The sequence below is a fragment of the Podarcis vaucheri genome, assembly GCF_965113315.1.
Source record: "Podarcis vaucheri genome assembly, chromosome: 7".
Classification (NCBI taxonomy): Eukaryota; Metazoa; Chordata; class Lepidosauria; order Squamata; family Lacertidae; genus Podarcis; species Podarcis vaucheri.
In genome coordinates this window covers 31785107-31799971 of record NC_138765.1, presented here as the reverse complement: position 1 = coordinate 31799971, position 14865 = coordinate 31785107, and the positions used below count along the sequence as shown (strand labels likewise).

The following is a 14865-nucleotide window of genomic DNA, read 5'->3' as shown; positions in this document are numbered from 1 at the left end:
TGGCCACCCTGACTGGTTACTTTAACTGGGAGAGAAGAGGAGTGCTACCCTACTAATTCCGCTCAACCTCTCAGTAGTGCTCAGTGCTGCCGCCCCAGTGTCACTCTCTGTGGGTTTGAAGGTGCAAGCACTGTGCCCTTTGCCTTTGGAGCATGGAGTCTTCAATATATGCAGGTGGCTCCCACCTCACTTGCTCTCCACTCCACCTGAATCAGGAGAGGATATGTGTATGTGGACCAGTGCCTAGAAGCAGGAATTGTCCAGATGAGGGCCCACATACTGATAACATGAAGGTGCTCTCTAGAGGCAGTTCCCAGGTCTGGGATTTGGGAAGACAAGATAAAGGCTTACAAGTTCAAAGGTGCAGTTGAGATAGTGAAGTCACACATTGCCTCTTTTTAATGTGCAGATGAAATGGACAGGTAGCAGGTTTAACTTCAATACAGACAGAAGGCATAGATTAATGAGCTGTGCAATTAAGTCTCTGGAACTTCCTGCCACAAGGCATTGGGATGGCTGCTAGGATAAAGTGCTCTTTTGAAAGGATTAGGGGACTAATAGAGTAGATTGGCATTTTGTTGACAGTTTACCATCTACGTCCCCACACATAAATGTTTCCATATAAAGAATACTGATGTTTTACCTGTCAATAACTCTGTTTTAAAGGCCCAGTTAATGCTGAGTTTTGCTTGTGATGTTTGTGCTTCTGTAGTTAAATCCACTAATATTATGTCCTTGTTAGTTCTCCACCTATTTCAATATTCTGCGTTTGAGCACCTCCACCCACCCAATATTAATAATTCTGTACATTTGTGCTCTTTCACGTGTTCAAAGATGACATATGCTTTGTCCTGTTTCTCCTGTCATCTTTTAAGACAAGAAAGGTTTAAAGACTTTCTTCATCATGAATATTATTTCATGCACACAGACACTGAAAAGCCTATTTTCATTGACCTATTCTGCCCCCTTTCTTTTGCTACAATTTCTAGTTTCATTTATCCCGTGGCTAAGATCTAGTGCCCTATTACGTGCACAAGTGCTGTATAGCATGCCTAGGGCTGGATGCCTGACCTGTACACACTTACCTGAGAGTAAGTCTTGTTGAAATCAGGCTATTTACCTCTGGGTAGACATGTATTGCCCAGGGTTCTGGGGCTACATATACACAATACATTTAAAGCACCTGGCTTCCCCCCAAGAATCCTGGAAACTGCAGTTTACCCCTCACTGATCTAAATTCCCAGCACCCTAAGCAAACTGCAGTTCCCAGGATTTTGCGTGAGAAGGGTGAATATGCAAAGCCTAAATCTGCTAAATTATGCCCCTTAGGCGGGTCTCACCCAGACCTGATTTTTGAAAGGGATATCTGCTAATGAACTGTTGGTGAATAGGGGTATATAAATATTTTTAATGAATAAAAAAAAAACAGTCATTTTCACGTGTCCCACTTGTGTATATTAATGTGGTTAAGGTGGGACTGAAAGTTCATGTTTTTACAGAAATTACTACGCAATGATTCTTGACAACCCAAATTGCAATTCACTTTGCAAACAGCAGAAAACCAAATTCTTCCTGTGTTGCAGGACGTAGGACCCAAACCAATGGATTCAAATTACAAGAAAGGAGATTGTTCTGACTAAACAGAGGGGAGAACTGTCAGATGGTAAGAGCTGTTCAACATGGAACAGACGACCTCAGAACATGGTAGACTCTCCTTCACTGGAGGGTTTTAAACAAAGGTTGGATGGTCATCTGTCAGGGATTTGTTAGCTGTGATTTCTGCGTTGAAAGGGGTTGGGCTAGATGACCCCTGGGAAGACTTCCCATTCTACAATTCTGATTCTACGTAGTGCCCCCAGTATACAAGGTGCTTTGCAGAATCTCATGAGCAAGAAGAGGGAGCAGCCCAGGCTCTGATGTGCAACAGATGAAATAGCATGAACTTTCTCTCTCTCCCCTCCCCCTGCTTTTTGCAAGTTTTATAATCTGGCCGTCCTACAGCATGACTAATTTTTACTGCCCACGTGCAAGTTATTTTTAAAACACAGCACAAATAGACAAATATTGCTTGTGTCCATTTTAAATTAAAAAAAAATAGTACCACTTAGGCCTGTCGTATGGCAAATGTAGGCACCCTCCGCCTTGGAGATACACCCCTGAATTGCTTCTTTCCAAGAGTCAAGCAACCAGCTGCTTGGAAAAAGCTATTAAACATGAACCTCTTGTGGTTAACCACTGGAGGGTTGCATCCCTTTTAGTCATCCAGGCCATTTTCAATTAATATTTCCCCAAGATGGGTTTCTTGCTTATATTGATGCAGGAAGACAGCATCAAACAAGTTAAGAAGACAAACTTTCTCTCTTTCTCTCACACACCTAAATATATATATTTTTAAAATATATTTATGTTACATCTCTCAGCCAAAATTTTGGAGGCAACTCACACAACATAAATTTAAAACAATATTAACAATCGTAAACTTTTCTGGAAGCTTTTCATCTTCCCACGCATTCCGTCCCATCTCACCCAGTTTATTCACTACCATTTACGGGGGGCGGGGGGCAGGAAGACAGATATTTTATGCCACACCCAATCTGGGTAGGGCTGTTTTAGGGTGTGTGGCATCTTCTCTTTTTTTGAAAAAGCAAGGATATCGATCCGTATATGATTTGAGACTTCTTTCAACCACCCTGTAGAAGGGAGGCCAGGGTAAGAAATGATGAAAGGAAGATTGCAACACAGTTGTCTCTCAATACATCCAGGGATGACATCTGCAATATAATGCTTATTCAAGAAGGGAGGTGGGGCTTGGCTTTGACTGGAGGGTTAGGAAACTAAAGCACAGCTCCCAATCCATGAACAGTTACCTGAGCTATATTCAAAGCATGTTTACTCACAAACAAGCCTCATTTTCTTCAGTTGAGTTTACCCCCAAACTAATGCAAACTAAGTACTGGAGTCTGAGCTTAACCGCATTTACAGTAAAATCCTATCCACAGATGAGGACTAGTTGAAGACTCAGTTATATGTGTGTATAGAACTGTGAACTTGCTTGGTTTCACTGGGACTTAAATTCCAAGTTAATGTGTCTAGACTTGTAGGCAGTGCAATCATAAAATAGGAATGATCCCTCACTTAAGTCAATGGGACAGCTTGCTTTAGAGTAGAGCTGCAGAGAATCAGGATCCATATAATCAAAGGGATTGGTTCCAAGGAGAGTTAATCCCGAGTCCCCCACCCCCACCCCAAATTGGGTATGCAGATTGGAAAAGTGAGAGACTTTGAAAGCATTTGATGCAAAGAAAGAAATACTTCTAAGGCTGGGATTCTGTATCCAATGAAAAAAATAATGAGGCTTATTTCTGAGTACACATGTATAGGGGTTACACACTGTAAGGGTTGCAGCCAATGCAAGACCTACTTGCATTGCAATTAACAGTCACGTTTGACTTTGTTCCATTAATTTCGGTGGGCTTACTCTGAGTAAAACGTAGATAAAACCCTTTGAAATGAATGGACCTAAGATATCCATTTATCTCGGGGGGCTACTCCGAGTATGACAATGCTGGAAACAACCCCTAGAGGCACGCTTAGAGCCCAATCCTCCTAGTCACGGCTATGAAGAAGTCCCACTGCCTTCCATGGGGCTTAATCCCAGATAAACGGGGCTAAAATCGCAGACTTCCTTGGGAGTAAACCCCGTGGAACTTCGCTCTGAATAAGTAAAAGTGGCTGTTGAGGTGGGGAAATGGCCCTGATCCGAGAGAGCAACGGTCTCCCTTGAAAGGTCGGGGACTCTCCTTCCGTGGAGGTTTTTAAAAATAAGTTTGATGACCATCTGCCAGGAATTCTTCGGCTGTGATACCTGAATTGTAAGGGGCTGCAATAGATGACCTTTGGGGGTCCCTTCATGGGCGTAGCTAGGATTTATTACAGCCGGGCAGGCTTTATGTTTGGGGGGAGACGGAACCGAGCTATCTGTGATGCAGTTGGTCAGTTAGTTAAGTATTTGTATTTATTTATTTGATTTAGGGGGGCAGTTGCTGCCACCGCACCCCGCTGGCTACGCACATTGAGTCCTGCGGTTCTATTACATCTCCGATCAGGCTTCTCCTGGCAGAGAAGAGGCGGAAAAGAGACTCAGCAGCCGCCGCGCGCTCAAAGACGCAGAGCAGCTTCGCTCCGGATACAAGGAGACGAAACCCGAGGTCGCCCGCTCTGCGCCTCTCGCCGCTACGATTATGAACACTGCTGGTAAATTTCACCCTGTGTTTAAATCCGTTCCACTTCTACCATTTTCTCTGGTTTGTTTGATTCACTTCTAACAGATCCAACAACTCACAGCAGAGAGAGACAGGGAGATTCAGAAGCTGCCCGACACCCCCTCGACATTCCCCATGGCGAATTCTCCACTGAAATCACTTGTAAGTCGCTGGGCAAGTTGCCCTAGGCGAGATAAAGCGACTGACAAATTTAATAAATAAACCAATACTTCAAGACCAAATGGGTTGTCAGTCTAGGGGGCAATCGAAAGGTTCAGTTTCTCTACGGAAAATATGTGTGCGTTTTCTCCTTTTTCTTTCGAGATAATTTAATAGTTACCTCGGAACTTTTTATGAATTTTCTATTTTGGTGATCGCATTTCTCAATTTCTGCCTTTCCTTCCTTGTCTTAAGGGTGTCAGCCACCATTAAAGCCCTTCTCCGAGTAGACTCGTTGAGATGAGTAAACTAAAAGACACTCATTTGATTGCAGGGCGTCTCCTACTAACCGGTGACTCTTCACAAAGTTTTCTACCGGGGACTCCGAATACTTCTCTAAAGATGTAAATGCTCTATGACACCTTTAACTGTCATCGTTTCAACCATCCTGTGTAAAAAGAAAAGAAGAGAAAACACCCCCTCCAACTATTTCCCTCAGCAAAAAAAGAAAGAAAAAAAGAAAGAAAAACAACACCCCAAGCGCGGTGCGAGTTTTCAGCTTAATTCCGTAACATTTTCGAAAGTCGAATCGTTTTGGGCTTCCTGAAAATGCAAGCAAACCGATACAATATAGTATTGAGCTTTTCGCTTCAGATTCTCGCGACTCACACGTGTCAAATTCAATAGAATCTCAGCCTCACCGCGCAATTCCTACGCATATCTACTCTAAAGCAAGTCCTGACAAGTGCAACAGGTCTTACTCTCAGGTAAGCGTGCCCACGGTTGAAACTTTAGAACTCTCATCCATTAAAATATTTTAATACAAACATTTTTTAAAAAAACAAAAACAAAACCTCACCCATTCAAAACGAATGGCTACGATCCTGGGCACATTTACTCGTGAGTAAGCTTGGGCAGAAGCGAAGGAAAAGAGACCGTTTTGGAGTGTAACTTTTATTTATAGAAGCGAGGGGATCTCCCCCCGCCTTTCCCGGCGCGGTGAAGACGTTTAAAAGGCATTGCCTGTCATCTTTGATTATTATTTTTGAAACCCATCTCCCCTTCGGCTATAAATGCTTGGCGAACACCTGGACGTGCCAAGGAAATTGCTCCACAGATTTTGGGGAGGGGGGAGATGCATTTTTTTCTGGGGCATTTTAGGACTTTGAAAAGCGTGGGGGAGGAGAGCCACAGCAAAAATCTGGGCGGGGGGGGCGAGGGAGGGAGTCCCACGAGTCGATCCCATCCAAGGAGGCCCTCGCCTGCGATCGAGCAGTTTGCCTGCCTGCCTGCCTGCCTGCCTAGCACAACGAAATGTGAAAAGATGTCCTGGGAGGACAAAGTCTCCTCGTTCCTCTTCTCCCTCGCTGACTGTTGTACAAGATGCGGCGTGATCCAGCCAAACGGAGGCAGCAGCATTTGAACCCCGCGCTCTGTTTTAGCCTGTCAAATCTTTGGGAATAGGGACCTGAGGCAGGCTTGTGCTAGAAAGCGCGGCGCTGTAAGGCACCGTGTTCCAGAGATGGTAATCAATATAATCTCAGCTTGCTCAGTTCCATCACTCATCGTACCCATTTTACAGAAAGGGAGCTGAACCAAGGCCTACCAGGGAAAGCCAGGGCAGAGCAAGAAACCTGAAGGCAGATGTCCCAACTCCAAGCTGGGTTTCCTGCTGGAGCCAAGTCACTTCAGGAACCTTTCAGTATGAGGATTCTGCCTGAAGTGATGTCATGATGAGAAGGTGCTTCGCATGTCCCAACTAAATATTCAGCTGTGCTGGCTGGGACTGATGGGAGTTGTAGTGGAAGCCATTTCAAGGGTGCCAGGTTGGAGGAGGCTGGCACAGGCAAAGAGCGCGCTTGTCTCTCACCAGCACAACCAATTGGCAGAAGGCAACGGAGGGGAAGAGCTTCACGGTTTCGAATCCCCACTCAGAGATGAAAGTCACTGGGCGGCCTGGGTCTCAGCCTAACCAGGGTTACTGTGAGGGTGGGGAGGGAGAGAGCCATGTACGCCACCTTGAAGTCATGAAAGAAAGGTGGGTTATGAATGTGATGGATAAATACTACAGGATGTGGGTGGGCTGCATCACTCGGTGCACCCAGGTTGTATTTGAATTACCGTATTTTTCGCTCTATAACACGCACCAGACCATAACACGCACGTAGTTTTTAGAGGAGGAAAACAAGAAAAAAATATTCTAAACGAAATAGTGGATATATGATTTTTGTGGTTCATGCTGTGGCCACAGACATGTGATCTGACAGTGAGTTTGGAGTAGCCCAATGCAAAAATCCTGAGGATCCATGTGGATCCATGCTTTGTAACCACGGAGGAGGGAAGGAAGGGAAACCATGGATCCTCTGCTCACGACTGCAGCAGATCCCCCCCGCCACCCGCAGGCATTCGCTCCATAACACACACAGACATTTCCCCTTACTTTCTAGGAGGAAAAAAGTGAGTGTTTGTTATGGTGCAAAAAATACGGTACGTGGCAAAAACACAGTTTAGGCCAAGGTTTTTTTATCAGTGACAAATTTCTTTGCCTTGGCTCGCTCCAGATCCTCTCCCTCAAGAACCTGCCTGGCTTATGATGGCCCATAGACCCAGATGAGAAAATTTGTTTCATCCCAAGGGCCACACTCCTTTCTGGATAACCTTTTGAGGGCCATGTGTCGGTGATGGGAGGGGCCAGAGGCAGGAGCGGACAGAGCAGGGAATGCCCATTTTAACCTTTCTACAAGAGGCTAGTAGTATCTACACACACACACACACACACACACACACACACAGGCCTCACCTACCCATGCTTCAACCAGGCAAGCAAGCAGCATTATTGGAGCACAAGGACAACTTACACTAGATCAAAACACCCCAGGGGGTTGCAAAGCAGGGCTGGTCAGGGGTGTGGCTCATCTGTGTAGTGTCCTGAGGGCCAGAGAAGTCTGCATTTGGCCCCCAAACCTGAGATTCCCCCTTCTCTGCCACAGGTTCTCCTTATTCAGGCCTGAAACATATTTTCTCTCCAAAGGGGCGGGAAAACAGTTTCTCCCATGGTTGGAAAAAGGGCGTTGGTTTAGAGCCTGCCTGCCAAAAGCCAAGCTAACTGGAGTTTTCCCAAAGAACCGTTTTAAAGCCAAAATCATTCCATTTCTTGGACTTCAGATCTCTGGTGGGCAATATTCTTCTGAGAACACTTCGTCTGCCTCCCCCTCCTCAAAATATAATTTGCTTCTTGACAACGGATTGCATTTCTCCTTCATTCGGACTGGACTGCGTGTCATTCTTTTGGGAGATGCCTGGCCTCTACTCTTGAATAGCAGAATCGGATTTGGCAGGAAATGGGTTTAATTAGGGCTGCAGCATTGAATCAATTAGATGAACCGATGCAGGGGAAACACTTTCAACCCACTAAAAAAGTACCCTGGTTAATTGAGCTGCAGTTTAATTGTTATTTTAAAATACAACTGCTTCTAAAAGCTGTACATGGCCATCGCAGCCTTCACCTTCCCCCGAGAGGAAATACCTTGTGCGTTATCCAAAACAGAAGTAGTATTATTTTATTCTCCAGACTTATTGTATTGATTAGTGTGCAACTTTAGCAAATTGATTAATCAATCAGTAAATATTGGCTTCTTTGGGAAACAGACCTAGTTCCAGTTCCCTGCTATTTAATTGGGGGTAGCAGGATGAATGTGTTTTGCCATCATTCTGGCATAGGCTGAAAGTTCAGTTTAGTAGTTTAGAAACTAGGTAAATTTGGGAGAAAGAAAGACATTGGACTGAAGTACCGGTACTTGTACATTCTCATGTATAGGACTAGTTTTCTGCATGGCTTGTATACATTTCTCTCGTATCTCAAGATCTGTTAGATCAGCCTAGGGCCTTTTGGGGGGCAGTGGGGAACATTTCACCACTTAGAACATTTTTAGTTGCTTGGTCATCTACCTTTAAACCCATTGATTAAATGTAAATGAATTTCCCTATCACTAAATACTAAATGTGTGAGAAAGTTAACAAAAACCGCTACACATTGTTGGACAGAAATTCCATTTCTTTTCTTCCCCTCACCCCCATTTCCTTGTACTATGCTACAGTAACGCAAAAACAAATATCTTCAAAGGATGCCTCTCAGCCCCACTTATTCAAATAGGTTCTGACCAATCAATCAACTAACTTTACCAGTTGATTAACGCCCTGCCTTAAATTGTTAAATCTTGCACCATTACTAAAAGTCATGGGTTGCTGCAATTCACGGGTTGCTGCAATTCGCAACAATAGCTGGACTGGGGAATTCAGCTTTTAAAATGTCTCCCTTCTGCTATCTACACATGCACACACAAGAGCCTTGTGCTGTTTTGTACTTGAACAAAGATAAGAATACATCTATGTAGCATAAACCACATTATGAACGTCATACCTTTCCGCTTTGAAATACACAGACCTGATTCACAGAGAAAGTTATTAAACTATGGTTTACATTATGTACGGACCCAGCACCCCTCCTTAACCATGGTTTGCCTGACCACTCCACCTGACATACTCACAATACCACAAAGGCACAAGGCTAGAGGAACTGGAAAACGAACAGTCCATGGTTTCTTTGATTGTCTGTGGGACAACTTGTGGTTTGTTCAACAAACCATGGCTTAGCCTTAAACAAACCACTGTTTAGTGTTACGTGTGAACCAAACCCTATACAGAATAGGAAATGTATAAGTCCACTTCTTCCATGTATTTTAAAAGGGAAAGCAGGTCTGGAAACACCTCTGCCCTTCATGATTTATGTCACGTGCAGGAATCTTATACTAGGGTCTTCCTATCAAAATGTGATAATAATTTTAAATAATTATAGAGTGTTCTCTCCCCCCCCACCTCCATGTACATTGAACAAACTGTCTCATCTTTTCCCTGTCCTTCTGCCAATGTATTCAGTGCATCATATGTTGACTTATCCTCATGTTGTCCTCACAGCAACCCTATGAGGTATGGACGAATGCATACACTGAGAATTTCACAGGTGAGTGGGGATTTGTATCCAAATGCAGTCCTCTGTACACACTACACCACACTGGTGTCTGTTGGCTGGTATTATTACAGTATTCCAATATTACCAAAGGACAGTTGCCTGTGATTCGTGGCAGACATACAGTATGAACAAGGGATTTCCAGTTAGCTCTCTTAGCCATGATACTGCACCATCAACTGTGCCATCATTTAGATTCTAGAACATTTTCCCCAACCTGGTATTTCCAAATGTTTTCGGCTACAGCTCCCAGCTGCCTGGGACTGGTGAGAGTTACAGTCCAACACATCTAGAAAGCACCAACCTAACAAACCCTGACCTAGGAAGTTTGGAGTGACACCTGCCAAAAGCAAGACTTTGGGGGGGGGGGTTGGCTTCTTGACTGTTTGGATCCTTTCAGAGCGTTCAGAAGATGGCAATGACTTACTCCCTTTGGCTGTAAAGTCAGCTTTAACACCATGTCTCCTTTTGTGATTTGCAACACCACTGTAGTCTGCCGGTTTAATCTTAGGCTATTTGTTTTACTGCAAAGCTGTGCATTGCTGGCCTTCTTAGCAGCTTGAATTCATAGTGGGGTCAAATGATAAATAAAAAAGCAAGCTAGGGATCAGTGTTATTAAAAGAAGTAACACACAAAAACACACACACTGTTCGGGAGAAGTTTGCAAATAACATTACAACTGTTCACTAATAAAGACAAATATCTGGGTGAGTATGGACCCAGATTCTACCTCCTGAAGGCTCTATTCTGATCTTACAGGTGTTGTTTCTCACACCCACTCACTTTTACTGAAGAGCTGGGCAGAGTTTTTATCGACTCCAGGTCTGCTTTGATGAGATTTCAATTGGAGAATTAACTGATCACTCTACTGTTGCTCCCACCACACCACTCAAACCACACCATTCCGGGAGGTTGATTACCTTAAGAAACAGCATAGATCACTATGCTTACTAATCACGCTTTCCTAGAACATAAAACGTTCCAGCCTATATAACACACAATGCCGTTTTCTGCCCCTGCCATGTGCTAGGAGTTCATAGGTAGGAAACAGCAGATCCTTATCTCAGGCCTTCAGAGAAGCACCAGAGCACATTAAACAATGGCTTGATTTAATATTGAGCTTTCTAGTCAACAGAAGCAAGCATTCAAATTCCCCTCACCACCCCAGGGAAAAAAACAAACAAACAACACTCAAATTTACTGATGAAAATGTTGAGCCTATCACTCTCTTTCCTCATTCGTTTTGTTGTTTGTGCAGCCTGACTTCAGACATGTTTACTCAAAAGGTCCCACTATTGTCCAGTGGGCTTCATCCCGAGGCCGGTGTCACTATGACTGAAATAAATACAAAAGGTTCCATCCTGGACTCTGTACACACCATAAATTTAAAACACATCCCGCACTCCAAGAATCCTGGAAACTGTAGTTTGTTAAGGGTAGACTATAATTCCCAGAATTCTGGAGGTAGGTGTATGCTTTAAATGTGCTTTAAACACATGGTGTGGACTTAGCCCTGTCACCAAAATTTATCCTCTTGATATTTGGTTTTCACTAGTGCATTACTGAATTTAAGGTGGGTTGTGACAGCAGCATTAACACCATACAAATGTGTGGTAGGAGAAATAAAAATAAATAAATTTAGAAAGTGGGTCTCCAGACGCATGTTTGGGCTAATGGGGGTCCCCCGGTCTGAAAAACATTTAAGATAGTAAGTGGCATCTGTTCCGACAATCATTTTGACAGTGTACAGGGTGTGCTGTAGAAAATGCAATAGCTTTACTTACTTACTTACTTACTTACACACACACACACACACACACACACACACACTATTTCCCACTGGTCTTACAAGTCCTTTCCTCACTGCTCCAAAACCATTTCAGGTCTACAGCTATTTCTGCAATTTGGAGATGAGCAAGCCTTTGCATAAATAAACAAAATCAACAATCTGCTCAGGGAATAATATATTAAATATATCTGAGAGGAGCATTCAGGAAGAGCCAAGGAAACAATCACAGACTAGACTGGAAAGCTCTGCCTCCTTGCTTGTTTTCTACTCCAAAATCCAAATGTCTTTGCCTCAGTAACTGTGGCGCATTTAGCTCTGGTGGTGGTGAGTACATTCAGAGAGAGGCCAGCCAAAAATGCCTTGAAGGGGGTAAAGAAACAGAGAGACCCAAGCCTTAAAAGCCACCACCATCACCACAAAGCCCTTATCTCCCACACAGCAGCAGAGATAAGGGTAAATCAATAGCTCTCAGGGTCTGTTCTCTTCTGGAGTGCCCCCAAATCTGAAAACTGGCATTCCCATTAGGAGTGCCTAAACTGGCATTGATATGGCACAGTTGGAAACCTGGGCAGAGGGAAGAGAAAGGGGGGGAAAAAAAGATTTTATACACTTTCTCTCACACCCCTATTCTCTCCCCCACTACAAGTCCACAGGTTAGTGTTATTTTATATACATCTAGCAGCATTAGAGAATGTATTGGGCCACAGGTCAAGGCTCCCTGAACAAAGTACTTATGTTCAGGGGGCGGGGAAGTTGGGGTCCCCCAGGGCCAGGCTGCCCATGAGGCAAGGTGAGGCAACTGCCTCAGGTGATAGGATCCACCAGGGCAGCAGATCCCAATGCCAATCTTTCATTCTCCCCCACCCACAACCTTTGCTCCTGGTGTCAATCTTCCTTGACCCTTTTCTTCCTTGGGCGCCATTGTGAAGTTTGCCTCAGGTGCCAAAAAGTATTGAGCTGTCCTAGGGTCTCCCTGTATCCCTCAACAAAAGCAGAGCTTCAGTCAAATCCCAGATCTGAAGAACAGCGGTAAGCCGTTGGCTTACGTCTAAGAGCAAAGATGGGGAATGTGAAGAGAAGCCAAAGTCTTAGGGATGGTCTCAGTAGCCTTGATTCTACTACACCCAAACACAAACAAACACAAATTGGCTATGCCAAAGCACCCCATCCCGTTCTGAATGTCGATTCCCATTTTCAAGCTTTCCATGCCCACCCCCTTCAAAAATTAAAAACAACAAAACCATGAAACCATCCCCGAATGAGACAAGTTTCCTTACCTTTCTTGATCACAGACTGGTCCAATAGATTCATGCCAGTTTCATCCACAGCCTGAAAGAACAACGGGCAAAGATTATTTACGTGGCCTCAGCATGCAGAGTTGTTGTGCAAGGATTACTGCAAGTATCCACATGAAGCGTTTTTAACATTCGAGACACTAGATGGGAATGTAAAGTTTAAGCTGTGTGGGGCTCGGTGGGTGGGATAGGGGGAAATTAAGAAGCCAACCCACATCTCCATCAAATATAGGGGTTTCCTAGAGAAATTAAACATGGGTTTTTAAAAAAAAAAATCTGTAAGAGGAAACGAAACTATCTCCTTACAACATCTCTCTCAAACAGGAGTTTTAAAGAGGCATTGGAATCGTTAAAGAACTTTTTCATATTTTGAGAAACTTTATTCCATAATTCAGAGGGAGAGAGAAGGAAAGAAAAAAACCAAAACCCTGGCAGGCCCTTCCCCTTTTATTACTCAAAAGCAAGCAAAACAAACAAACACACACACACCAAGAAGGCCATGTTTCTAGAGGGAAAGAAACCTCAAGAGAATCCAGGACTGCTCTTTCAAGATACATGGCATAATTCAGCTAAAGGCAAACACTTCTAAACCCCATTGAGCCCCCATTAAGCCCCTATTGGGAGAGATTTATGCAACTGTTTAGCTCCCGTGGAAACATCTGGGACCCAAGCCTGCGATTCAAGCTTTGGCGCAAGCCCTTATTTGAATAAACTTGAATTCAGGAGTAACTATGAGCATTTGAATTGTATTTGCTTATTTATTTTTTTGCTGGAACCAGGAGCCAAATTACTGCTGTGTTCAGGAGGAAAACAAAAACCCGAGTAGGGGCTCCCTCTCCGCATCTTACTTCTAGCTAACTATTACTGGGAGTTCCCTTCCTTGCACTTTCTGAGTATGTTTCAAAACTCAGAAAGTGATTGCTTCGAGACATCAGTACGGCAATTATGGCTTTTGTTTGTTTGGTTTTTAAACCTAAAAGGTTTTTTGTTTGGGTTTACTAAGAAGCCACCCCACAATGTCATTTTCCTATTTTTGGTTCTGGACAAGTTGTTCAAACTGGTTGCTAGCAGAGAAAGTCCTCGATTAAGCCAGCAACTCCACCCCCGCCTGTAGATATGTGCCCAAAATGGCCCGGGTCCTTGACTGTCATCTCTCCTTGCAAATAGTTTTGAGAGACTCAGTCGGTAGCCAACAAAAAGATGGCAAAATGCCCCGGGGAGGAAAGATTGTTGAAAGTAAGAATGACAAAAACGACCAAATGATCGGGGAAAGTCCATCATTATTTTTAAGCGTTTCACTTATTTTTTAAAAAAATATATAAATAAATCAGGGAGCTACGGGCTGTGTACCGCTTTAGAGCCATTGAAATGAATGGGCATGACTAACTTCGCTCCATTGATTTAAATGCGTCTACTCTAGGTATAAGTTAGTCGGAGACAACCAAATTTACCAGCAGCAGCAAAAGACCTCAGGTCCACACACACGAATACGCAGGAATAGCGCGATCCTGCACAGGATTACTCAGAAGCAGGTGCCACCGAGTTCAATAAGATTCCTTCCTTAGTAACTTCTCAGCCTTAAACGTATTTTAAAAATGCAGGGGGCAGATTCTTATTGTTGGAGGTGAGCCATTCGGAATTAAGCGTTTTAAAATCCAGTTGAATTCAACGGGAGAGAGTGAAAAACAAAAGCAAGTTTTTACTTAAACCTCCTATGGAAATCCACGGGATGCAAAACAACTCCGGCTAGAGATCGAGTCCTTTGTTAGGTCTGAAGGAGCAGCAATGCAAAGTAAGGAAAAACCCTGAGTCTGCAATCCTAACCCCACTTACCTACGAGTAAACCCCACTGAATTCAGCATGACTTCGGAGCAGACATGGTTAGGATCGCAGCCAAAGTCCCTTACTTGGGAGCAAACATGGCCAGGCTGGTTGGGGATGGGCAAATATGGGTGGAAAGGACTAAAATAATTCAAGGCACTTCTTGAAGCAGGGATCGTGCGTGATCCAAAACGGGATTCCCCTTTTCTACGCTTCCCTCAGGTCTAATGTGTCCCGTCCAGCCTAATCCGAAACGGTATTTTTTGTTTTGTGTTGTGTTGTTTTTGCAGCGGTGTGTTCTGCTTGAAACAGGATCAAGACCTTTTGTTTGTTAGCCGTTTCAACGATTCTGGGCCGTTTTAGATCCGAAGGTAGGACGGGCGGAAAGAAAGAAAGAAAATCAGATAAAGCAAGCGAAGGATTCGCGATGGCCAACAAGAGGCTTCTGGGTTTGACTCTAGAAGAGCGAAACCATTTTTCCCAGGGAAGAAGGAGGGTCGAATATTCTGAAA

General features: G+C 43.9%; 1 protein-coding gene across 5 annotated transcripts in view; it reads right to left on the bottom strand.

Annotated features, from left to right (window-relative positions):
* TFAP2E (transcription factor AP-2 epsilon) overlaps positions 1-14865 on the bottom strand; it is a 72457-nt gene that overhangs the window by 45652 nt on the left and 11940 nt on the right. For all 5 annotated transcript variants that reach the window (XM_082231740.1, XM_082231742.1, XM_082231739.1 and 2 more), the window contains exon 3: positions 12515-12566. In XM_082231740.1, coding sequence (XP_082087866.1) covers positions 12515-12566 — 52 coding nt within the window. The remainder of the gene's footprint in view (positions 1-12514; positions 12567-14865) is intronic.